Below are 27,387 nucleotides of genomic sequence, written 5' to 3'. Positions count from 1 at the left end.
ACACTGGAGCAACAGGACATCGTACACACACTGATTTATCTGAACATCAGAGGAAGCAGCTGTAGTCCTGATATACCCTGTTTACTGTGTTCACCCAATCACACACCCTAATTCAATTATACTCACTGCATCGCAAAACACATGTAAACAGAGACACAATCGTCAACAATGAGTAACAATTGACCCGACAGAATCCAACACATTAGAATGTCTATTGACCTAAAACTAGTCCTGGTCACATTCAACCAACATTTTTTTTTTTCTATTTCCAAGTACTAAATTGTGGAAATATTTTTTCCTTTAAAAATATTATTTAAAATATCTTTCAAAATCAAAATATCAATATTAAAATTATATAGTTTTTTTGGAGGTAAATATAACTAAACACCATAATCCCAATTTATATCAAATTATAAATAATAATAATAATAATAAAATAGAATGTTTCATGTAATATAATTAAAAATGAACAAGAGGGTGGCTAACTGCACACTGATCAACTCATGACTGGAAAAGTCAACAAAAACATCATTTTATAAACTGCATAGTGCACAAAGTGCATGTGAATTAAAAACTGATGGACACAAACAAGTATGCAAATGTTTCAGCAAATTGCTATCTTCAGCTAATTAAACAAATTTACCTGGGAAAGAGAAAGGCAATTCAACTTTTTTTCATAAGTATATTTACTTTGAGTTGCAAAGTTAACTGGCAAATATTTTCTTGTTTTAAGCATAAACATTGCTAAAATGCTAAATAAGAAAAAAAAAATAACAACAGCTGGGGAAGAAATTATTTTAGTATTATTACTATACTATTATTTATTAATTAGCTTTTATTTAAATTTAATTTATTATTTTCACCTAAGCTTTAGTCACTTTGTTATGTGATTGTCAAATTTCATTAATTGTATTGTTGCATTTATCTTGAATTTATTTAAGTTTGTTTTAAATTTACTATTTCAACTTTTTTCTGTTTTAATTTATTTTATTTCATAAAATAATCACTTAGGAAAGGGGTGTGGCCAAATATAGATAGATAGATAGATCTCATCACTCTGAACAAATTTACTTCTAGGACTATTGCTATAAATCAAAACGTTCATTAAATATTTATGATTATAAAAAATAAAAAAACACTTTTGTGAACTAGTCCTAGGTTTTAAACTCAAAATCGATAAAGTATAATTCTTTAGACTGTATAGGTCAATAATTATCAAATGGTTAGCGATAACGGGGTCATTTAGAAAAGGGGCGTAGGCAAATATATACACAAAAACATATAAAATCTAAACGAAAACTCAAAACTTTATGGAACTTAGTGAAAATGTAACAGATGACTCTTGACAAGCATGCAAAGTTTTAATGCAGATTGGACAATAGGTGGTGTTATAACAGTTAAAAAGGCCTCAAAAAACAATATTTCTATAGAAAATTATCTCAAATTGCAGGACATGTTTATAAATAAAGACAACAAACGTTAGATCCTCATATCATATGATAGATATCCTCATTCTGAACAACTTTGCCTCTTGGACCAATGCTGTCAATCAAACTGTTCATTCAATATTTAAGATTATTTTAAACAGCTACTTTTGTGAACTAGTCCTAGCTTTTAAACTCAGAACCAATAAAATCACTGCAGTACAATTCTTTAGACTCTTTAGGTCAATAATGATCACAAAAATATTGAACATTTGCATTTAAACAGTTATAACAGGGCATTTAATAATATGGCCTTGATATAGTGCACCCCAAACCCTATAAATCCTAAAAGAAAGCTCAAAACTTCATGAAAGGGGAGCATGTGTCATATGATTGTAGACAAGCAGGCAAAATGCAAGATTTATGTGGCTCAGACATTAGTTGCCTCTATTACGTTGAAAAACAGTAAATTTAAACAGCAAATCCCAGGAATTGCTATTTGAACCACTAGATGTCAGCTGAAAAAAACCATTAATAGGCTCATTCTGCTCACTAATAAGGCTCTATTTACAGGTCTGCTATTTGTATTCATGTCTATAAACTATAAAGTCACTATAACACTCAATATCACATTTTGTCACTTTACCACTTCATTTACCTGGAGGAATCACATTATGCAATTATCCCACATTATGATAACAGTGAAACCAGAAAATTTTGTTACCTATAATTTACTTTAAATCTCTCCATCTTCAACAAAATGTGTTTGCAATGTGCAAGTATGCTTTCTTTGTATTAAGTATTATAATTAAGCCCTTTCATTTTTGGTTGAGTATGTGTGTGTTGCAATCCAGGGGCATAGTTTTGGTTTGAACATTGGTGGGGGTTGAAGTGTGAACTGATTTAGTGGAGTCCTGGGTCATGCTCACTCATAAAGTCTATTCATCAGTCTTTTTAGTTATTTGCCTTTTTTTAGACACTGTTTGACTTTCTCAATTGCATTTAAAGTTGCGGTTTCTCTAAATAATTCAAATAGATCACATATTTGACCATCAGCTTTGTGATAGGAATGACTCGTGCAAATGACTCGTGCTTGAACACAAGCTCTCAAAATAAAATGTGATGACGTGCATGTGAACTTGAAATTCCTGCACAAAGATAATCAGATACACGCACATGCAAACAGGTGAGTAGACACGCAAAACTCTCTCAACTAGCCAGAAGCATTTTCTCAGACAGTTAAAGCTCCAGAACAAGATTCATTCTTGCTCAGACAAAAGTACAAAGCAATAAATTGTGTCACCTTGTGAGAAAGAAAAACAAAAACGCAAGCACCTGATTAGTGACATCCTCCTGTATTTAACTCCACTAAAGCAATAGTTTGCACAAAAATAAAAACTCTTTTATTATGTGTTCATCATTTACTGCCTCAGCTTGTTCCAAACACGTATTACTTTATTTCTTCGGTGGAAAACAAAAGAAGATATTTAAAAGAATGCGTGGGCTGCTCTTTTACATGCAATTACAATGAATGCGGACTAGAGCTGTAAGGATTGTGCAAACCATTCACAAACTGGGCATCTGTAAATCACTCAAAAACTCACTATAAGCTAATGGACCCCCCCCCCCCTTTTTATGATTATTACTTGAATAATTTTCTTACATTTAATATAAGTATTATTAAAATAAAAATTAAATAATAGAAAAGCAAATACAAAACAGCAATCTGCATAGTAATTTGGACTGTACGATAAATTGCAAATTAATCGATATTTAATGCACATCTTGTCAGTAAACCTGGTTCTGTAATCAGCAGTAAATCTCTACACGTGCGTGATTTCACATGGAGCAACATTAACTACACAGAGCAATTGTTCAATGCGCAAAATAAGACTGGTTTGGCGCAGCTTGTCAGTGAACAATGGCTCTGTGTAGTTAATGCTGCTCCATGTGTATTTTAATTTATTTTTAAGTGGCACACTTGGTCCTCCATATTTATTTTGTTAGTGTTCCATAAAAAAGAAAGTCATAGGGATTTGGAACAATAGAGTAAATATTAAATCATGGAGTAAATAATTAACCTGTTAACTGTCAACCCGTCCGGTATATGGGACGCCTACGTTGACTATACTATATTACAATCAAATCTAATCTAATCTTGACATATATCGTTGGAAAGGTCTAAGACTCCCAAATATATATTTTACCAATATTTTTTGTTAAAAATTATGTAGGAAAAGTAATAGATTAATTTATGACAAGAGTGCACCCTCAGAAATCTACATTTACAAAAGGAGTTTTGACCTTTGTTTAAAAAAAAGACTTCCTCGTTGCCTTTTTCTCTATCACATTTTAGACATCATCAGAAGTTATATATCACTTGAAAACATAAAATCTCAAAATTCATCCTTTAAAACCCATTTTAAAATCAGACATTGCATTACCATGTAAATGGTACATCAAAATCATGTTACAAAATGTTTTCAGTCATGAATTATAAAAATTTAGGTTTGTATCATTCACATTCAAGTCTATTTTCAAAAACGTGAGTGACAGTTAACAGGTTAAAAAGTTTAATGGGATGCTTCCTAAAACTTGAGTGTATTATATTAACAGTTTATAAGTATTGCAGTCAATTGAATAATTGTACCAAATACCGTATTTTCCGGACTATAAGTCGCACTTTTTTTCATAGTTTGGCTGGTCCTGCGACTTATAGTCAGGTGCGACTTATTTATCAAAATTAATTTGACGTGAACCAAGAGAAATGAACTAAGAGAAAACATTAACAAACAGCGCCCTCTCGTGGCTGTAGACGGTAATGTTTTCTCTTGGTTCTAAATAAATGCGACTTATAGTCCAGTGCGACTTATATGGGTGTACTCACACTAGGCACGGTTGCCATGAACCGGGCCCGAGTACGATTGTCCCCCCTCCCCACTCCCCCTCTGGCCTGCACTCACATATAGGGTTTCAGCATTCGTGCCGGAGCTCGCTTACGTCATTATGGTGCGACGGTTTCGAGATAAACAGGAAGAGCGGCGCTCTATGAACACAATGGAGTGCATCGATCTGTTTTCTTTGTGGATAATTTTGTGTTGTTTGGTCCACAGCCTGTTGTTAAACAGATGTGTCGCCTTAGTGGCGCGAACATTTTCACGTAATCGTGCTGCTCGTATGAGGATGTTTGCAAGATACCAGCTGAAGTGCAGCAAGGACTTTGCAGTTTTTAGTTTTTTTATGCATTTTGCACCTCTGCCGTAGACCAAAGCGACCCTTTCCCTGCCATGTTGGTTTTGGAGCGTCGCAAAACCGTGATGCAAAGCGTCCTTTTCCGTGCCCCAGCACGGTTAGCGCTCACACTGCATGCGAACCGCGCCCGAGTCCAACTGAACCGTGCCCTGGCCCACCTCTTCCAAGCGGGCCAGGGCCGGCCAATCGAGCCGCGCCCAGGCACGATTCGGAGCACTCACACTAGTCAAACGAACCGCACTTTGGTGGTCAAACGCACTCGGGCACGGTTCAAACTGGCAGTGTGAGTACACCCTATATGTTTTTTTCCTCATCATGACATATTTTTGGACTGATGCGACTTATACTCAGGTGCGACTTATAGTCCGAAAAATACGGTAACTATATTTGAACACAAAATAGGACTGATTGTTTAGCCTCATTTCTTTATTTCTTTCACACACCTGTCTTCAGTGGCACCTCCATCTGAATCTTGAGAAGGGAGCTGCTCCTCCTTGGCCACATCCAGAGTGGAATTCTGGGAACTCCTGCTACTGCTCCTCCTGGTTCGACCCTGAATCACATACATTCATAGACTGATATGTTTAGGATAAATTGACAGCACAGCAAAAAATGTGTCATGATTTTTATTCTCTCTGATATCTGATATCGACAGTGGAGTAGCTGCTTACACGTTGTCATTTTTCTATTCAAATGATGCTGGACATAAAATGAGATGCACCTGTGCCTGAGTGAAGGAGGTGGAGGTTCTGGTTTTGGGGAGGCGGCTGAGGGCAGGGCTCCTCTTGGCAGGAGAAGACCTGGCAGATGCACTGTGCTTGCCAGACTCCAAAATGTAACGCTGAGCCACTTTCAGTAGCCGCGTGAAAACATTCTTAGTGCTAGAACCTGGAGGAGCTGGAGAAACACAGATCACAAAAAAGGGAAGTATATGTCTATTAACAGTTATATGCACATAAACATCATAAATACATACAAATAAATAAACTAAATCTATATAAAATCAAATAAAGTATATATACAATATAAACACACGTTTGCAGTTTTTTTAGTTTATCAACTTATTTTATGCATGCATAATATTAATAAATTACAATGTAATACATTTTTAGACAAATATTTTAAAACAAAAAATTAAGTTTGTGATTTATAGTAGACCCAAATGGAACATCAAAAATGTCTGAAATCTATATATCTAAAGTATCTATCTATCTATCTATCTATCTATCTCTAGTGACGCCGATAAATCAAATAGTGTTTTGAAACTGGTCTAAAAAAAAATTATTTTTAGTCTGTTAAAATGCCACATGGAACTACAATTATAACTATATTTTCATACATTCCAGAGAAAATGCGAGCGGTTCTATTCTTAAAGCAAGCACAAGACTTATCTATCAGATTAAACTGGGACAAAGGTTGTTTTAAAGTCACTTTTAAAGCACTTGGCTCTTTCAAAAGTAAATCTAAAAGAAGTACCGATGGTTGAACTTTTGAGAGCTGCACTATATTTCCAGGTACAAACAAATATCACACCACAGATGGGCCCACAGCATTAAACTGAATGTTATCAGACTCCATCACATTTACACAGGTGCTGCCGGCCTGCTCTGGCTCATGCAGGCTGTGTGCTGGAGAACAGATATCCATGCAGGCCACTAATGCCACTAGGGATTCTGTCAGTGCCCTCTAATCTCATCAACACGAGGAAATGTGGGCTGTATTGTATTTCAAAGCGTCTGTTTTGGTGGTGTTGAATCAGAGTATAGCTCTGTAAAACTCAAGTGCAATTCGCTTGACACTGAATGCATGAATCGGTGACCTGAGGTACAGTGTGTCAAGGGTTTTAGCCTATTGTCTTGATTTCTTTTTCTGGGCTTTCCGCCAACAGTATTAACTCGTGCCATGTGATTGGATCCAAGCAATGCTATAATCTCATGAATGATACGGCAGGGTGCCATCTTAAGGTACTAACACACTTTCGTTAAGACACTGAATCGGTTTCTCAAAGCAATGACCCATTATGTTAAGAGCGTGGAGGTCCAGACCTGTCTAAATGACTCCTAAATCATCTCTATGAGCCACCTCACCTTTCTTGGAAGTGTTCCTGGCAACTTCTTGAGAAGGTTTTTCATCTTTTTGTCCATCGCTGAGAGAACTTGTAAAGCCTTTTGCACTTTCTTTTTTAACTTTCTCTGAAAAGACAGATTTGAAAATAACATTTTTATATGCAATGTATAAGAAAAAAAAAATAATACAATTAATAAACAAAGACAAAAAAGGAAATACATTTAATTCAATTATATCAACACAATAAAAGAAATAAATAAAAGTTAAGATTTTAATTGAGATTTATTTAAAAAATAATAATATCTAACTAATTCTACAAATAAAATTAATACAAAACATAAACAAATATTTATTAACATGTATAAAAAAACAAGGATGCACACACACATTGATATACAGAATATACTGTAGTGTGTGTTTGCCCTAAGTGTTGTGGAGACAGCACATTATTTCGTATGGAAGCATTTCTACCTCACAGAAAGCTAAGCAAAGCAAAGCAAAGAAGACTGCAGACACATGCCAACTCATTGTAAATTACAAATTATGGCAACAGTAAATGTTTGTGTCGCATTTTTAACTATACAAAGAGTCAAAGATACATTTGAAGTACTTCGCAACTACAATTAAACCGTAAACCCAGGCTTTGGAGAAGCCTTCATTTCACAATCAATCTTCATCAGCGGCAGTTTAAAGGTTTTAGTTCACAGTAGATCTCATAAAAACATGTTCTGGCATGTTCATGAGAAAACACTGGAAGATACCGGAGCTCATCCTACCTCCCTGAAGCATCGAAGGCCCTAAAGGACATATGCATAAAAAATAAATACAAATTCTCATTTACTATAAATTCTGATGGATTTTTCAATGACACGCAGATAAAATATGACAGAGATCAATGGGTTTCCCCTTGGAGACATTCAGGGGTTCACTCTGGTAGGGAATGAAAGTTAATGGACCACGTCACCACAGTCGACCCAATGGCATCGGTTTCAAAGAGCAGGATCCAAACACATTAACAGAGGCAAAATAAAGGTTTATCCTTATGCTGTAATGACAGGGCTATTCTGAGAGAATCATAAGTAATCCCATCATTTCGGTGCTGCTCGATCGTAGAAATTCTCATAGTATTTTCACCACCAGTTGACGTCACAAATGGGAGAATGTAAAAAAAAAAAAAAAAGAAAGAAAAGGTTAAGTTGGCAGGTTAGGATAAAGTCCTATTACCTCGTCCACTCTTGCAGACATTCTCCAGTCCTCACGGATGCTCTCTGAAGGAGAAAACGCCCAGCTTTAGGTTATGCTGAAAAGCAGCTTTCCTCCAAAATGACTCAACTGATAATCAGAAGGCCATCATGCTTTATCAGACTCAGAAAAGGGCTGTGTACACAATGATAACATAATTCTAACGCATTAGTGACAATACACACACATCTGGTGTGAAAGGGTTTTTTCAGACTGCAGGAACCTTTTCATAGTACCAGAACTAATTGTGGAACTACCCACTTTTGGGCATTTTCGCACCGCAGGAACTAGGTGTGATTTTAGTACTGGACTGCCTTTTTCAAGAACCAAATTAGCTTCTACTCCGGAGCAAGGTCTAACCAGCACAACTGGTACTACCCTCGGCATAAGTGGACACTGATTAGCCAGACGCGTTTGAAAACACCCTCACCTGCCATGATTTAAAACAATCTGTAACATACATTTTACATTTACTCATTTAGCTGACGCTTTTATCCAAAGCGACTTACAATTGCTATATATTTCAGAGGTCGCACGCCTCTGGAGCAACTAGGGGTTAAGTGTCTTGCTCAGGGACACATTGGTGTCTCACAGTGGATTCGAACCCGGGTCTCTCACACCAAAGGCATGTGTCTTATCCACTGCGCCAACACCACCCATAGTAAACATTGTGTCAATTTATTTCACAAGTTTGATGAACCGTGATAAATGTACAGATGCTGCAGTGCAGGCACTTGTAGATAGTATGGACATCATTAAAATAGTCCATATGACATCAGTGGTTCAACCGTAATGTTACGAAGCTACGAGAATACTTTTTGTGTGCAAACAAAAAAAACTAACGACTTTATTCAAAAAAATTTTATCTTTGTCCTTTTTCTTTTCTTTGTGGACAAAAAGTATTCTCGCAGCTTCATAAAATTACGGTTGAACTACTGACGTCACATTAACTAACTTTCTGCGTATAATATTTTATTATTCCACTTACTAGAACATTTTACATACTGTGGGAAAACAATTATATTTTTATGCCTACAATCAAAAAAACAAAAACAAATGTTGGTTGTTTCTGTTTATTGATGTCGATGCTGCAGAAATGGTCCTGTGAAGAGATGAATAAAGAATACTACTACCCATAAATATCACGTAATAACTCAAAATTAAAGAGCCCTGAGAGCAACGCCGCAACTAAATCTGTAGAAAACAAGACATCTGATTGAAATTCATAAAATATTGCGAAGCTCTTCATTTCAAGAGCCTTATGCAACAAATCATATTACTGCACCAGATCAGATGTGCTACAGGTTGCAGGGCTGCAGGTCAGCATGGATCAGCAGCGGCAGCATATTCCTGCTCTGAAACTGATATCTGCCACTTCCTCTGACGCACAAAGAGCAGCAGTGTTGGCCTGACAACCAGTAACCATGGCGTCTGTGCACAGGAAGAACAAGATTAAACCTGAAGTTTCCTTCTGGATGCCAATTCCCATTTCATAAAGACTGCATCTCTTGTAATAAAGTACAAAAAGAGAATGAACTACATAAAAATATAAAAAAATAGTAAGGGGGTTTTAAACTAATTCCAATTGTGAAAATACATATTTTTGGATTTTTGCATCATATGTCAAGACTTTATTTGGATGATCCTAAAACTCGGAATGTTAATTTCCAGGATTCAATTTTTAAGAATTTAGATTTTAAATTTTAGAATATCAATGTAGTTTCCTTAAGAACTATAATATATATTCACTAAACTAAAAATTATTTAATAAAAAAAATGTAACGATGTATGTAGAAAGTTGACATGATACAAATTCATTGGTACAAACAGCATGTAATGTGTAAAAAAAAAGGCAAAATAAATTATTTAATTAATATTAAAAAACTATAAATAAATAAATACATTTAAAATAAATAAATAGGATTCAGAAAATCTGGTGGTGATTGTCGTTACTTTTTGTGCTTACAGGGTTCATTAGAGTGGAAATATTTTCACAAGGTTCATCATTATTCTTAAATCACGTTCATGGAAGAGAAGAGAACATGCAGGATGTCTTATCAGTGTCCAAAATCCAGCTTCAATGCTTCCTGTCCCCATAATTTCCCATTTAAACTCCCATAACTCACTACCATTACACCCGGAGGGAGGAGGCTCCATGTACTCTTGCACCAGAAAAATGTTTAATAATAAAAGTTTATTATACATTTATTTCCGTTACCTTTATACCTAGGGGACCAGTATATCTTTGTCAGATTTCCCGGATGCCCTCTAGCAAACAACACACATCTGACGGAGTCCAAACAACACCCGCAAGAATCAGCTTTCCATTCGACATTCAAAGTTATTTAGTGTAGCATTGTGCGTGCAGTTTGCACATGCCAAAATATTACCCCGCAGGAAAACAGATAACATAGAGCACAACAATGACAATAGTAAAAGTCTTGAGATGGAGCCAAGGAACACAATAAATTATGTATGTGAATACAAAGGAAATGGGCTGACTTTTGAACTAGTAGCCAAACAATCCATCACAATATATAAAAAAATAATCAAGCAAAGAGAGCACCACTTAAAACATTTAAGATTAAAAGACCTGCACCTCCACAAAGTAAAGGTAATGTGCTGGATGTAACTACTGTAATGTCCTGCCTTCCCTTTGATGAGATTTATGGTACAGCTGTGAGACATGTGATTACAGGAGGTCATAACTAAGATGGGTGACAAGACACACACACACACACACACACAAATCTATAAACAAGCTCACTTAGTTCACCCAAAACTGACAATTCTTTCAGAAAAGGTGAGGGTTTTAAAACAAAAAATACAATTACAAATCAACTAAAATAAAAAATAAAAATAAAAATAAAAAAAACAATAGATTAATTTTTTTAAACAATAGAATGGAAAATTCTATCATAAATTTTGAAGTTTTTAATGTCTGTACAATAGATGTCAATGAGGTGCAATCAGTGTTGTTTTAGATGCCATTGACTTTCATTGGACAAAAATGGTTGTTTAAACATCTTTTGTGTTTCACAGAGTCAAATAAATGCATGCAGGCTTGGAAAGAGATGAGTGACTTATTCTTTAATAGTCTTAAAGAGTGCTGAGTGCTCTCAAGCAAATTCAGACTGACCTTTGAGGATATTAAAAAGACTGAAGTAGACATGGGGAGGTTTGGTAGACAGTAAAATAAAATCGAAGCATCTTCATACCGATTAACTGTGCTCCTTCTGTTTGCGTTAATCCTGGACTATATTCCAATCAACGTTAGGGAGAAACATCAATGATTATGATATAATTCAGATTCTGCACTATTTCTAGGACACAAATTAAATAAGCAAATGGAAATATAAAAAATAAAAAATATTATTTTACATGTAAATAACTTTTAAATTATATATAGTATATATATATATAGTATAATATAAATTTAACATGTATATACATAACATGCAAAAGCTGCACTTATAAAAGCTGATATTTTATAAATTTGCAGTCTGAATTCAAGCAATCAGTTTCTAATTATATGCTCAGACAGTTGGCTTTTGCAATCCAGATCATTTATGAGTAGATTTGAAGGCATCCATAAGCTACTGACCCGCTGAGCTTGAACTCATTACATCCAGTACTCTACTTTAACGGGCCTTTAAGCCTGATTGCAGGTCAGAGGCCAAAAACCCAACAAGGACTTGAGGAACCTGGAGAAAATGTGCTGGAGGAGATATTTGTTTTATATTCTGTGTGATTTAGCCTAATTACAAACACAAAAAGGACCCGTCAATCGCTCAAATTAAATTTCTAAGAAAATAGACAGACTGATTAATTAAAATTAAAATAAATTAACTAAAGGATCTTTCAATAACTGCACTTTGAGATGAACAAGCCCTTGTTAGTTCTAATGGGAGGGTATAAAAATATCCCAGCGGATATGAGTCACAGTAGCATAAAGCAACTGAAGTCCAGCATTGCGTGTCGGTTAATTCCTCTGCGGTTTGGCTTTTTCCTCCACTTTAAATTACTAGGTTGTTATACATTTCACTTTCAAGCTGCGTCCCAGATACACTCAAGTCCTTTTCTCAAATGGAACTGCCCGAGAGTCCTTACATATTGCAAATCCAAACGGAAACTGATAAAAACAGGGTTTGGCGTCCAATATTGGAAAAGACTTCAATCTTAAAGTATGTTTGAGAATTATTGTTTTACATGTTCCACTGCAGACAGCAAAAATAAAACATTTGAAGAGTGATTTCCCCAAAAAGTCACCATTAAAAAAAAACATGCTTTTAGTCTGACAGCAACACTAATAATGACAACCATTTCTCTGGGACTGAATGATTTAGGGCCATGAAAATAAAGATTACAAAATAAAAGTTTATTAAGAACTAGAATCTAAAATCATACTGCGATATCTTTAATACTTCTTGAGTTATAGGCATGCAAACTTTGGAAAATTAATATTTATGGCATGCCGACAGGTATGTTCAATGCAGTTGTTTTGACAGAAAGAAAAGAGATACATCTCTAGTTTCAACATTACTTGTTCTTTGGGCGTTCCTCTTTAAAACAATAAGTTATTTTTGTATTTGGTTTTTGACCATTGAAAATGTGTACAATTTAATGATTTACCCTTGGAGGCATATCAAGATCCCAATATCTCTGGAACTAAACTATATAGGGCCTTTCAAATGAAGATGCCAAAAGTAAAGTTTGTTAAGACCCATTATCTAAAAGTGCATTAAGATCATTTAATAATTTTTGAATTACAGGCCTGAAAACCATGAAATGTGCTGTTTCCCCATTTTTTAATGGTCACCATTGGCACATAATGCAACAAAGTTTGCTAAAGTCCACAGATTGTACTAAAATACCTACCAATCTCTGTGTAACAACAGCATTAGGATGCTGCCATCTTTCTGAAGTCATTTTTAACCCCCTGTAATTTGGCTCTGTATCTCAAGTGAAAATTGCCATTTTGACCCCCCATGGAGACACATGAAATGTTCCAAACTGGAAGGCCAACTGGATGACGGGTGGCCTGATACTGGCAACCTAGGAAAGCCTTCGGTCATTAGTGGATTTATAGCCAACATAAGGCTCTACTCAAGAGGGTAGGACTCGGAAGAATTTCACCTTTCTGACCTGCTTAAGCCGGGCCCTAAGTAGCAGTGCAGTCTTTTGACTAAATGCAATGAAGCCATCTCTTCACGCTCATCAACTGTGTGCCGCCCAGAATGGATGGCTTGTCATGGTCATTGTCTGTTTCACATCTTCTGAACAAGCGCTGGGTGGTTATTTGATTAAGCCAGTCTGGTGGGAGCACTCGGGTTACAGAAATATTAGCCTTCAGCAGAACATGCTCGGGGACAGAACAGTCAAACGCAATGAAGGGCTGACTTAATCAGCTCATTTTACAGGATTAGAGGCAAAATGGCTGACTATTGTGTTCCCTCAGGCACAGAGTCCTGCTCAAGGTGACCAAAGAAGCAGATTCAGAGCTAAAATACAATATACACTGATTTGATAGCCATTTTATTATTCTTCAGTCAGCACAGTACCATCCCAAAAGCCAGAGTCAGCCTCAGGGATCCCACTTAGGTCCTCTATGGTATTGCATACTTGTTGGCATTGCAATTGTTCCAGACTCAACAAGTCTGAATTGAGTGTGATTATTTAAAAAAACTGACACGGAAGAGGAGAAATTGTTGAATTAAGCTGCTATTTTTGTTGTCTTTGTGCACAAAAAAATATTCTCGTAGCTTCATAACATTACGATTGAACCACTGATGACACATTGACTATTTTAACAATGTCCATACTATCTTTTTGGGCCTTGAATGTTTCAGTTGGATTGCTGTCTATGCAAGGTCAGAAAGCTCTCGGATTTCATTAAAATATCTTAATTTGTGTTCCAAAGGTCTTGCGGGTTTGGAACGATTTGAGGGCGAGTAATTATTGACAGAATTTTCATTTTATGGTGAACACTCTCTTTTAACCAGTATTATTAAAAGGAACATTCCACTTCTTTTGAAAATCATTTTCCAACTACCCTACAGTTTAACAGTTGAGTTTTACCGTTTTCAAATCCATTCAGCCTATCTCCGGGTCTGGCGGTCACACTTTTAACTTAGCTTATACTCATATACTACACACTCTCATTCCGGCGTAATAATCAAGAAACTTGGCTGCCGTACCACAGGTTCACCAGGCACAGCAAATTTTACACAGCGCCTGACAATAATCCCAGCTAGGTAACTTCCAATAAGCATATTTTCATGCGTAATATAATAATAACAAGATGTAAATACAGAAGAGTTTTAAATAGGAAAAATATAGGAACTCCAGTCATTTTTGAGAGGGATGCTAACGGTCTAATCAGATTCAATGATCTATGCTAAGCTAAGATTAAAGTGCTACCGCCAGACCCGGAGATCAACTGAATGGATTCAAAAATGTTAAAACTCAACTTTTGAACTCTAGGGGAGTTGGGAAATAAGCCTATTTTCAAAAAAAGTAGAGTGTTCCTTTAATATGACCATTTTTAGTTAAAAACACATGCAAAAGTTTGGGGTTAGCAAGATTTTTTATATTTTTGAAGCAGTGTTAATTTTGACACGAAATTTTAATTTAGTTTTAGTCTTAGTCTTTTGACTATAATTCATTTTAGTTTTAGTCAAGTTTTAGTCATCTGATTTGTTTTAATTTTAGTCTTATTTTAGTCGACTAAAATTGCTTGGTATTTTAGTCGACTAAAATTGCTTGGTATTTTAGTCAACTAAAATAAGACTAAAATCAATAACAGATTTACTAGACATTTTTTTACAGCTGGTATAGGAAACAAACTTAACCAAAATATATAAAACACAAATTCAACTTTATTTCAACACAACTGTGTCTTTATTTCGATTCAAAAGCTTTTATGCAGCAACAAACACTGTCATGATAATGTAAACAATAACTAGCTGCCAATTGACCATCAATAAAAGAAAAATAAAGTTAGGTCCAGGACCTTAAAGCTTACAGCTGAGCTGAACAATAAGTGCATACATTTAAAGTAAATATTTAATAAGTTGGCAGCTAGGTGGATAAAAAAAAGTAACAAGATTTTATAAGGTATTCATTTGTCTAGCAATATTGTATGTTTTAAATACTACAATATTGCTAGATTTGTATGTATAATGATAGGATGTGAACATTCATGTTTCACATGACTAATATAGAAATATTTGTGATATTGTCAACAAGTAGAACATTATAAAATATACTAAACATTGGTATTAATCAAATGTATTTATCATGATATTATGTATTAGTATTGTGCTCTCATCTAATTTGAAGAAGGGGCTATTTTACAGTACTTTTCAGTTCGTAATATTTAATGCTACAACATGCACTGCAGTATTCCACTTTTGCTTAGCTCAATAAACAAAAGAACATCGTTGTGAAATTACATTTGAGAAAATGTCCAGGTGGCTCGTCTGTAAATGTCTTTTCAAATTGGTTGTGTTCTTGGCACGAATGAGCGCTCTGCGTGCTTTACACTTCGTTTTGTTTTGTTCGTCGTCAAACGTGAAGTGAGCTGTGGACATTTTGTCGCTCTTTTAGACATCACCTCTTCGAATGCCGTCTTCCCGGGAGCTCGTTTTAAAACTGAAAACCTTTGCTTCACGTCTCAATAAGTCAGGCTCGGATTGGTTCTCTTCTCTCATGCAGTCTCGCCTGTTATGTTTTGCTGGGTCTTTGTTCGTTCCTCGCATCTCTCCCGTCTGCTGATTTGATTTTCGTCACAGTCTATTTTCGTCTCGTCCTTTATTCGTTGACGATAATGTCAATCAATGTAGTCATAGTTTTAGTCTCCATCAGTGCCTTCTATTTTAGTTCTCGTTTCGTTTTCGTCCGCAAAAATATATTCGTGACGAAAATAATGACGAAAATATTTAGTCAACGAAATTAACACTGTTTTGAAGGAAGTATTTCATGCTCACCAAAGCTACATTTATTTGATCATAAATATAGTAAAAATCTAAATATTATAAAATATAACCATTTAAAACAACAGTTTTGTATTTGAATATATTTTATACGTGGATTTGCGCAGCTTCTCAGTTAACAACGGCTCTGTGTAGTAACAGCTGCTCTATGTGAAATCACGCACATCTGAGGGAATTTACCGCTGATTAGAGAACCGGCTTTACTGACGAGATGCGCATAACGATTGGCCGATCGTTATCGGAGTAGCCCTATTTCGCATTATCCATACGGTTACGTTTCATCAGCAGCATGCACAGGGGGTTGAGCCCGTGCCCATTTAATCACCGACAGAAAAGTGCACTTTCGGTCAGGTGTAGGTGCGAACGGATGGACTGCGTTTCTACCGAAGGGACAACACCACACACCACCCCCCCCCCCAGACCGTGATTTCTACCAAATAAAAATGTATTAATTGCTTTTCAAAAAAAAAAATGCAAAAATGTTAAACATAAGTGTATGCGAATGCATACATAAAACGTAACATATTTGTAAATAATGTATAGATATTTTACATCTTGAATTTGATTGCACCTGCAGAAAGCAGCTGAGTCACTGCACTACAAACAGCAGAGAAAATAACAGCAGTGCACCACAGCGCTGAGATAGCAGCACACCTCAGGATTCTGCCAACACACTCTCCAGCAAAATACAATCCTGCTCTCAGGGAAACAAACACCTTTCTGTACCACACACCCCCATGGGAGCCTATACAGCATCATCATCATCACTGATGCTTATGTCGCAATATTCACAAAAAAATAATTTGTTCTTATAAGCTATAAAGCTTGACTATCAAATGTTGACACAGACTTAAAGTGATATTTCACCCAACAATGAAATTCTGTCATTCATTTCCCTGATCATCTTCAGAACACAAATTAAAACATTTTTGATTAAATCTGACCCTGCATAGACATCAACACAACTGACACGTTCAAGGCCCAGAAAGGTAGTAAGGACATTGTTAAAATAGTCCATGTGATATCAGTTCATCTGTAGTTTTATGAAGCTCTTTGTGCGCAAAGAAAACAAAAATATTATATAAATATTATATATATTATATATTTATATAAATAAATTAGTGCTGTCAATCGATTAAAAAAAATTAACTAATTAATCGCACAATTTTTTAAAATTGATCGCAATTAATCGCAATTAAAAGACTGAAACTTTTTGGATATGTAAATGTAAAATGTAAATAATTAATGTAAACTCAAGACAAAGAAACTATTTAAATTCAAAATATGATTGTTTATTGGAATTTTTGTTTAACTTGTAACACAGATTTTCTCATGTAAACAACATACCTGCAATAAACCATCAATATCCTCCAAATTAACTGTTGGCTTGAAAGCCATATTTATTACAGAAATAAAAACACAGGCATGTAAGTACCATTTGAATTTCAAAACAATCAATGCCAATAAAAAACAAAAATGATTTCCATGTTGAATTCTAAGTGGACTGCAAAAAAATTCCAAAGTATAGTCATTGCCAGTGCTTTAAGTGGGCCAGTACACACAGGTACTCAGTACCGCCACTTCCAAATATAGCTCTTGAGCGTTCCGCCACCTCTCCGTGCGCCCAGAACGTGCTTGTAGCGTACCGGTACGCTCATTTGGACATCTGTTTTAATAGAGGTTTTAATCTTTTACCTGCACTGCCGATTTTCAGAGCGCCCTTCACAATGCAAGCTTCCTAATTCATCCCACCCAGAGCAGAAACTACATTACCCATTCACCCTTAAGTTATACAAGTGAATAGCGCATGTGTCGCTTTTCCCACTGTTAAGTGTCAACAACTCAACGTGGCCGGAGAAGGTGTGTGAAACTCGTTGTGAGTTATACTAAAGCAAAATCTTGAGTATTTATTGTCTGATAAACATTAAAAACTGTCTGCGGAGGTTGAGTCGTCCTGCAGCCCCCGCTGGCTGTTCATTGGCTGCAGCATCTTTTTTCTAAGTTCTAAAAAAATACCGTAAACAGCAAGGCACAAATTTAGATATTTATTTATCTAATTAATCTATAGCCTATGCACAAAGACAATATGATATGACTTTTTGTCCCCTTTTTGTTTTAAAGCTTGATGAAGAGAGAGAGCGCAAGTTGCTGCAGCTGCGAGGAGGACAGTGATGCACGCGTACAGGAGTGATTGACAGTTTGCGGCACTGTGTACAAAAAATACTCCGCTACACAATTATTTCGTTATTTTCGTTTAAGCTTATTAACGTTAGCGTTACAGAAAGGTCTGATTTACGCACTGTTACAGTCATTGTTTTTTTTTTTTTTTTAAACAATGACATTTGAGTTCATGATTTTAATGTTGCTGTTTCTTGTGGCAGACTAAATGAAGAGTAATGTTTCTTGTGGCAGATTGAAGAGTAATCCGGCAGAGTTTTATACTGAAACTTTCCGTCTAAAAGTCCTTCCTTGGTCTTATCCATATTTCTTTGCACGTTGAACACACATAGGCCACAACTGGAAATAAAAAAAACTGCAACCGCGTTAATTGCGTTATTTTATTTTAACGCGTTAAATATTTCAAATTAATCGAATGCGTTAACGCGCTAATTTTGACAGCACTAAAATAAATATTAAATTATAAATAAATAACTTTATTCAACAATACTTCTCTTCAGTGTCAGTCAACACACATTCACAAGAGTACCACAATATAGCTTCATAATACAAAGAGAAAGCAAATCAGAGCAAATCTAATGAACTCATGCTTCTTGTTACTTAAAGCAAACGTCAAAATACCTTCAGGCAGGTATGAAGTCATGGACAGGTGTGCTAAAAACCTAATAAACATACAATCTATTTAAAGACACAGACCACTAGAAACTCTTCAGTCAACAGTAAGTCAGCTGTGGTCGTTCTGTGGTTTCCTGACATCCAGATGTTTCCCAAATAGACCTTCAATGGAAACTCAGGTGCAGTGAGTAAAGCCTTGGTGAGTCAGTTCTCATTACTTTGTTAAAAGGTGGACAGAGGGGGCCGATGGCCCCCCGGATGACTCACAAAGCTTTGGATGACATATTCATACAGTATAAATTACTGCTGGGACTTTCAATTACACCATGTCACCCCCAAAAAACAGCTCCAAAAAGCACAACCACCCTCAGGGAATTTCTCTGTCATTAAAAGCAGATGAGTCACGGCTGCCAGACAGAGAAGTGCCGGTCGAACAGGATTCTGTCAAACCTGCGTTAACGCTACTGTAAATCAACTTAAATAAAACATAAGTTGTAAATGCGTGTTAACAAAAGCAATGCCAGGGACTTTTGGCAACAAGAGAGAAACCTGATGATCCCAGTGAGGGCAGTTAACAAGAGCATATGGAGGTTTTTTGATTGGGAATAGAGAGTGTGCAGACCTCAGGCCAAGACAGTGGCAAGTGTGGTGATTTTAGCTGGGGAAAATAGTTATGTAAGAGTGAGTTGGTGAGAAAGAGACAGAAAATGAAAGCATGGTGGAAGGTGAAATGTGAATTCATGAAAGTTAAAGTACAATATAGTAACTGAGAAAATACTTAAGTAAAAGTTTAAAAGTACCTTATATTGCAAGAATCAAACGGCAAAAGTAAAAGACCATCAAAATAAGTAAAAAGCTAAAAGAAAGTGTACATGTAAACAGATGAATAAAAATAAATCTAATGAATACATAAAATAAATTAAATATATTTAATTATTATAATTATTGAAATAAATATACATCTAATAAATAGACAAATAAACTGTTAGTTATATATTAGTTGGTTATGGCATGTGTGTGTGTGTGTATATCGTTTTTCAGGTAGTTTTGCTAGTAGGTATTCAAGATTATAGACTAAATAGTTCTCCAAGACTGGGTAGAACAATGAAAGATGGTAAACTTATAATATAAACTTTATGTATATAAATATATGAAATACTTTATTTACCATTATTGTGTGAAAAAACTGAAACCTGCGTTAGTACACAAGGTCTGTTCGCTTGAGCCTGTTGCTACTGAACTCAAACATAGCATCCAGCCTGAGCACACTTAAGTGTGTTTGTACACCCAGGCATGCCGTCTTCCCCTGGGTCTAACATGAGATGCTGCTGACATTTTGTTCCCTAAAAGTCAGCACTTACGGGCACATCCAGTCAAAAGCATCCCTGTTATTGATCCCCAAACAGACGCTGATGACCGGAGAGATTAAATCCCCAGTCTGTCCCTATCTAGTGTCTCTGTCAGCCCATTACACTTGACCCTTAGTCCTGAACTCAGTGTATTGCTTGCAGCACAGTAGACTGCTGAGGCACACGGGACAACATACTGTACTGAAGGTGGGCTCATATGTACACTAAACAAACAACCGAGACAAAGGAGGAGGTCTTATGTAAGGAGGGCTGGAATGTCTCCACAGGTTTGGATGGGAGAACAAGTGTATTCATTGTTGTAATCGACCGAATGTTGTAAGCTGTCCTTGCGTGCTCGGATGTTAAATGGTGGGATTGTGGGAATGTGTTTACCTTCATCCGGTCCGCCACTGGCCCCCTCCAAGACTAGGCGGTTCATGCAGTTGATTTCCCACTCCTGAACATCAGTGTTCCAGAGGGCTGGGATCAGGACACAATGCTGGGAGCTGGAAACACAAACACCACAACTAAGATTATGACATTTTATATTTTCCACATTAATTTAGATTTTTTATTAAGATTGTTAGGGGAAAAAAATCCTTATATTAACCAGCAGAAGTTTCAAACCAAGAAAACCACAAGAGGGTTCTAGATAAGATCAGATTTTTAGAAGTAAATTAATTAAATTCAGTAATTAATTCAGAAGTAAATTAATTAAATTCTTAATTTAAGTAAATATCTCTTTTAAAACCGTTAGCTTTAATACAATGACAATGTGAGAGTCAAATATTAATTAATAATTTTAATTAATTTTAATATTAATAATTAACTTGTTTAATTTAATAGCAAACATAGGTAACTATGGACCATAAACCTCTGGCCTAGGTTATGTCAACAAACAGGAAGTTTGTTTAAAATTTTAAAAAACGATTTTGATAGATTAAAAAAAGCTTATCTATCATCTACATTTGACAACTTTTCTTAATCTCACAGTTTGATATGATTTAGACAAACTACAGATCAAACTGAAGACAGCAAACAAGAAATGAAAACATCCTAGATTTAAAAACAACAACTCTTATTTCCCTTGCTATTAAAAACAAATTCTATACCTGGAAAAGCAGCCCTCCTAGCAGAAATAAACCTTGTCTGCGTGCACTTAACGTCACAGTAAGTTACATAAGCTCTAAAGTGGCCTTGTCAGGGAAAAAAAAAAAACGGCACACAAACGATCTGTCAAGTTTTTTCAGTGGCCTACACATCAACAGGAGTGAATGGGAAGAGGGGGCCAGTATTGTAAAAGAGTGCAAGGACACCCCAGTCTCTTTTATGAAGACCTGACATTGTTCACGGTCTCTGGTGACGGGTGCCTACAGCCGCATCACTGTGGAGACCAAAGAGCCAGCTAGCAGTGACGTCAACCAAATCATCCCGATTTAATAAATACATATCATGAGCTGTAGAAATCAGTCATCACAGCGATGAAAAATTATGTTTAAACTAGATTCCAAAAAGCCAAAAGAGCTGGTTTTCCCAGCTTGGGAATGTAGAGACTGGTTTGAACCAGTTCGGTTTCCCTCTCTGGCCTCCCGCTTCGTTCTCAGACGGCTCAGTTCTCTGCCTAGCAAAACTCTGATACTCTGAATCAGAGGGGAGCATTTAGGCTTGACCTTGTCGGCACTGCCGTGGTGCCAGCTGAGCAACGTGAACCCGTTCCCTGATGTGGAGGAGCTTTGTGCTGACTGCCATCTGCATGTCAATGCCAAATATCCCCTTTGAAACTGGCAAATGGCATCGTTTGCCCTTATAATCCTTCAAATTGGCTGACAAAGTGCATGGATGTTTTTTTCACCAAGCCACAACAAATATAGTTTTTTAAATGTTAATCGAAGGTTTATTCAGAAAGGTGAGTTTTATTTGCGCACATGCATAAAAAAGAATTCCAGATCACATGGCAAAGGATTCCTTGGATCGGCATGACGCACTACTGAATAAACGGCGACCATAGAAACAATTTAACAGCTTTAACAATATAACCCGGCTTCATGTGTCTTTGACTTCTGCTATACTAATGAAAGCGGTACTCGTGGCCACATCGCCATGGGGACTGTGACATCATCAAATCAACATATCCATGTTTCTGTCATCAAGAAACCTCATTTTTTCAATTTCCAAACTAAACAAGCGTTTCTTTTTATAAACGTAATGTATAATTATTTGAACTGCTAGACCAGGTCTTGTGACGATGAGAGATACATTCTAATGAATCTGCTTGCCTTCACTTGACCATACTAGCGAAAGAAATAGCAGTAAAAATATTTGTATAATCTGAGTTTTAAAAGCAGATCATACTGGGGCTTATTTATTTATTTTACTTGCATATGTTTTAAAAGTTTTAACTGATTATTAATCTGTATAATGTGCATACCAATCTGTTGCCAGATTTAAGCATGCAAAATTCTAGATTTAGTGCAATTAAGAGAAAAGACTAATTGAGAAATCAAATAATCAACACATTTAAAATATCGGTCATCATAGTATTTATTAGCTGTATTAGAGATTTGTATTTTTATGGAAGAAAATAACTATTATTACTACCATATTAGTTATCAGCCAGTATTAGAGATTTTTGAATTTATTGCTATTGTTTATACTGGATATTTAATAGTTCATGTTCCTATCTTCTATTTTGACAATTTAATTCTCAAAGATAATCTTTAAAAAAAACAATAGTGATATAATTAGTCTCTTATATAAATATACACAGTGGTGGTCAAAATTATTTAAAAAACTGAACAGACCTCAAAACAAAGACCTATTTTTGCCTCCAAAACATGATTTCATTTTATAATGTTCATGAAACAGGCAGATGGTTGCTCGAACAAAACAAATATCAGTCGTACTGTTTTTATCCACGTTTAACTTCAATATTTGGTATGTCCACCTTTTGCAGTGATTACAGCAGCACATCTCTCTGGCATGGCGTCAATATATTTCCTGAGAACTTCGACACTCGTGTTATCCCATGCCTTCCTCAACTCAAGCTCAAGGCTTTCCCTTGAATGTACAATAGATCTGTCCAGTTTAGTTTAAACTGGTAGTTCCAGCAGTAGTTAGAAGAATGATTAGGGTCATTGTCCTCTCGGAAAATAAATTCAGGCCGAATAAGATGACATCAGTTTTCACTAAGTCACATGTTTCGTGAGGCTGAAATGGCACCTCACATTATAAGACTACCCTCTCTGTGTCTAACTGTTGGGAGACACTCATTTTATCTCTCTCCCCCTCCCTCCGTCAAACATACACTCTTCGCTTGTTGCCGAACTGTTCAAACTAAGTCCTTCTCCAAGTTTCCAAGAATTGGTGGCATCATGGCAGTCTAAAGTATACCTTACAGTGCAGAGGTAAAGAGGACATGCATTAATAGTTATCAGAGCACTCACACGTCCACAGGCACCCGCAGGAGAATGGGCAGAACGGTGGCCTCCTCATTCATGCTCATGATACGAGACTCCAGCAGCAGGATGATGGTGAGGCCGGTGCGAAATACAGCCAGCAGACCTGCAAAGAACATAAGAAACTGACCAAATAAGGTTCAAGAAACCTGTTTGAAACCAATCATTTTCTATTCTCTCAAGTGATGCTTAAATGGTCATAAATGACACAGGAGTGTTGACACTTGAGGTGTTATTATTCTAGTACAAACAGGATCAAGGCGTGATATACCATGCAGCATGATGAGATCCCAAATGGCCAATACTGAGTCCCAGCACGGCAGAGAGGTGAAGAGAGTGAGAAACCACTGCATGATGAAATGTAGAGAAGACACCCCAAGAGCCTCCTACCATCAGAGACAACAACACACTCCTGTCAACATCTACAAACAGGTCATATTTCACCCAAACAAACAGATAAATACATTAATAAATCAATATTTTAAGCTTGAAAGCTCCAGTGTGGCGCTGTAATTTAATGAAAAAGAGCGACTGGCACATTTTGATAAAGTTCTTCATTTCTGTGTTCCACACTTAAAAGGAAGTCATTTGGGTTGGTTATATCATGATTGCGATGAAATAAAAGCTTTTTAATTATTTTTTAGGTGTCGCTGCACTTTGCAATCTTTGTAAGTTAATAGCATCATGTTTTCTCCTGTGCTGTGGTCTAATAGCGCAGCTTTTCAGACAGCTGCGCTGAGTCTACACACAATGAGAAGGAAATCCCTTAAGAGTTTACCAAGCTGCACGATTGCTCTGAGGGGGCGGACAGCCACCACTATAAAAAACAGAAGAGCTCATTTGAAAGCCCTCAGGAAAAGGTCTATGAGACACAGTGACAAACCTGTGCGAGAAAGGCTGTGATCTGCATAAACTCTAGAGAACTGGGAGATTTTAACCAATGTGTGTAATTCAGCATGTGTCTGGTTTTATATTCAGACATTTTCCTGTTGAGAGTTGAAGCCAGAGTTTAAGACCTCTTCCTTAGTTTAATATGTCTTAGTTTTAGTCTTATTATTGTTTTCTGATTACTTTAACAAACCTGTTTTGAACTTGCCATTGACCATATTGATTTAAAAAAGCAAATGGAAAAATATATCCCATTTTTGAGAACATCATAAAATGCATTAAACAAACCAGTTTCCCAAACTGGGCTTAATGTACCAATCACAGTGGGTTTGTGAGTTGATAAAAAGTTAATAATTAAATAAATCATAAAAATTTTAAATAAGTTATTTAAACCCTTGAAAGCAAAAAATGTAAATATTTTATTTGTTTTCACATAACCATATTTGTGCACATCAAATGACATTGAACTGTAAACATGTGAATGTGTCGTTTTAATTATTGAAAAATGAACTTCCTCAGAGATATTTCAAGTAAATATTTCTGGTTATTACATGATTTTTGGAATCTGATTACATAATCTAGATCACATGTAATCAATTAATACTTCATATATAAATGTACAATATATTTTTTTTTTAAATAATAGAGGCAAACTTCATCTTAATTTCATGGGCAGAAAAATAATACGTCATAATATATTTATTAAAATATTTATTGATTTATTTATTTTTTCTTAATTTTTTTTTTTTTTAGCAGAAAAATAAAAATACATCATAATTCTCACCAAGTGCTGAAAAAGCAGAGGTTTCCTGTGCTTCAGGAGCTGATGAAAAACCAAAGCTTGATGTTGAATCCTATAAATAAAATAAATTAATCTCAAATAGATAAAAAGTTGATTAACCAACAATATGTAGCCCATTTTCAATTATTGGCATCTGCAAAAAAACAAAAATCCAAATTCTCCCAACAGTTCTTTCATCAGATGTTTTTAGTGTAGCTTGAGTAAACCTTTGTAAAATAAGTGTTTATATATGTATTTTATAAACAGCTGAAAGTCTTACTTCTCCAGAGAAGAATCAAAGAGCTCGGATAAATATTTGGGCTTCTCTAACAGAGCAACCAGAGCCCAGAAAGCCTCCTCCTCAGACAGGATCATCAGGAGCACAGCAGCTATATAGGACATCCCTGAGCAAAACAACAAACAAACAAACCATGAGCCACCACATGCTCCCATTATGACCTGAATGTTAAGGACAAACTAACTAAATTAGCTCCACAGAATAAATGCTAACTAAATTATGACAATGACATGCAATAGCAACAAGATAGCACTTGACTGCCCTCTTGAGACTGAACCTCGGTATATACTGAAGTTAAAAATGTGTGACACAACCAGTAAAAGCAGTTCACGCAAAAAGGTTCAAGAAGATTTCAGTAATCCCAGCAGAGGTGTAAAATACTTGAGTAATTTTACTTGATTACTGTACTTAAATATTATTTTGGGGGATTTGTACTTTACTCAAGTACAATTTAAACTGTCTACTTGTACTTTTACTTGATTACATTTCTGAAGATAAAACAGTACTTTTTACTCCTTACAATTTTATTTCATCTTGAAAAGTACATTATATTTTTATTTTATCTTATGTGCATTAAATATGGTAAACAGAAGCTCAAACGTGTGTGCCTGACATGAGAACTATTGATCACTGTTTTCATGCATCAAACACACACATTTCTACTTCAATTATGACTTTCATCAGGTAAATGTCTGGCTTCATAAGTTCACCATCAAATCTGAGGAAGCATATTGTGTTTTTTTTATTCTCTCCCTTTAACCATTCTTCTGTATGTCTGTCAGAAAAAAAGTATTTCTACTTTTTTAATACTTGAGTACAACTTAAGTTGTACTTTTTTATTTTTAATCAAGTATGTTTTTGACCAGATACTTGTACTTTAATTGAGTAAATTTTGTACTGAGTACTTGTACTTTCACTTGAGTAAAATGTTTGAGTACTTTTTACACCTCTGAATGCCAGTGACCGCATTTGTGGAAGTAAAGGCAGTTCATTACCTTGTACGTATCCAATCTGGGGATTATATCGGGCAAATGCGGGTAAGAACTCGGAAAAGTTTGGCTTGGCCCTCAATAGCCTCCGCACGGTCCCCCATCAGAGTGCGATGGGTCGGAAATGACCTTCCTACAGTATATAGACAAATATGGAACTATCAGCTGAACTACCAAAATATTTCAAACGTGCATCTATAAAAAATTTCTATTTATAAAAAGTTTTAGAAAGATCACTTTTGTTGGTCCCTTAGGACCCATATAAGGAAATTCCGCTCCATCTAACATCACACAGAGCCATACTCGAAAAAAACTTTCCGAAACTTGTGACAAACCAGAAAGAGTATTTTGGGAACAAAAATACTCCTTCAAACGTACAACTTAATTTTTTTAACTTTGTCCATGTTTAGCACTGGAATCCAACTCTTTAACGGTGTAAAAAACTCAGTATGCATGAAATAGCATTTCACCCCCCCTTTAAAAAAAAAAATGAGACATCATCGATAGTTTTTAGCAGAAAGAAAAAAATTAACTTAACATACACATGCATTTTTTATTATTAATATTTTATAATATTACTTGACAAAATGAACAGCAAAACATTATTAAATCTTAATTATTTAAATCTTTTATTAGTCCAAAGTTATTGCATTTCTTTATTTTTATTTATTCAAACAAAAATATATTTATATTAATGTAAACAAAATAGTCAAAATTAATGCATGGAAGATATCATGCAATTCCAGTGATCATCTAAAGGCACAACTCACCGCAGGTCGAGGGCGATCTGTTTGAAGAGTGTCAGGTCAGCGCTGGGGAGATCTGGTGCCTGTCCGCTGCTGATCTCATTCACTG

At 35.7% G+C, this 27,387-nt stretch overlaps 1 protein-coding gene across 1 annotated transcript in view; it reads right to left on the bottom strand.

The window, feature by feature from the left end:
* Positions 1–26,574, bottom strand: part of LOC113074209 (TBC1 domain family member 10B-like) — a 34,529-nt gene extending 7,955 nt beyond the window's left edge. Inside the window, exons 1-9 of the mRNA XM_026246965.1 lie at positions 26,539–26,574; positions 25,526–25,649; positions 25,249–25,318; positions 23,848–23,962; positions 23,565–23,682; positions 20,515–20,627; positions 6,764–6,868; positions 5,398–5,573; positions 5,120–5,229 (exon numbers count right to left, since the gene is read on the bottom strand). Coding sequence (XP_026102750.1) covers positions 5,120–5,229; positions 5,398–5,573; positions 6,764–6,868; positions 20,515–20,627; positions 23,565–23,682; positions 23,848–23,962; positions 25,249–25,318; positions 25,526–25,647 — 929 coding nt within the window. The 5' untranslated portion in view covers positions 25,648–25,649; positions 26,539–26,574. The remainder of the gene's footprint in view (positions 1–5,119; positions 5,230–5,397; positions 5,574–6,763; positions 6,869–20,514; positions 20,628–23,564; positions 23,683–23,847; positions 23,963–25,248; positions 25,319–25,525; positions 25,650–26,538) is intronic.
* Between the last annotated feature and the right edge of the window lie 813 nt (positions 26,575–27,387).

Source organism: Carassius auratus, unplaced genomic scaffold (genome assembly GCF_003368295.1).
Source record: "Carassius auratus strain Wakin unplaced genomic scaffold, ASM336829v1 scaf_tig00013918, whole genome shotgun sequence".
Classification (NCBI taxonomy): Eukaryota; Metazoa; Chordata; class Actinopteri; order Cypriniformes; family Cyprinidae; genus Carassius; species Carassius auratus.
The sequence above is the reverse complement of the archived record's forward strand: the minus strand, read 5'-3'. Positions and strand labels throughout refer to the sequence as shown.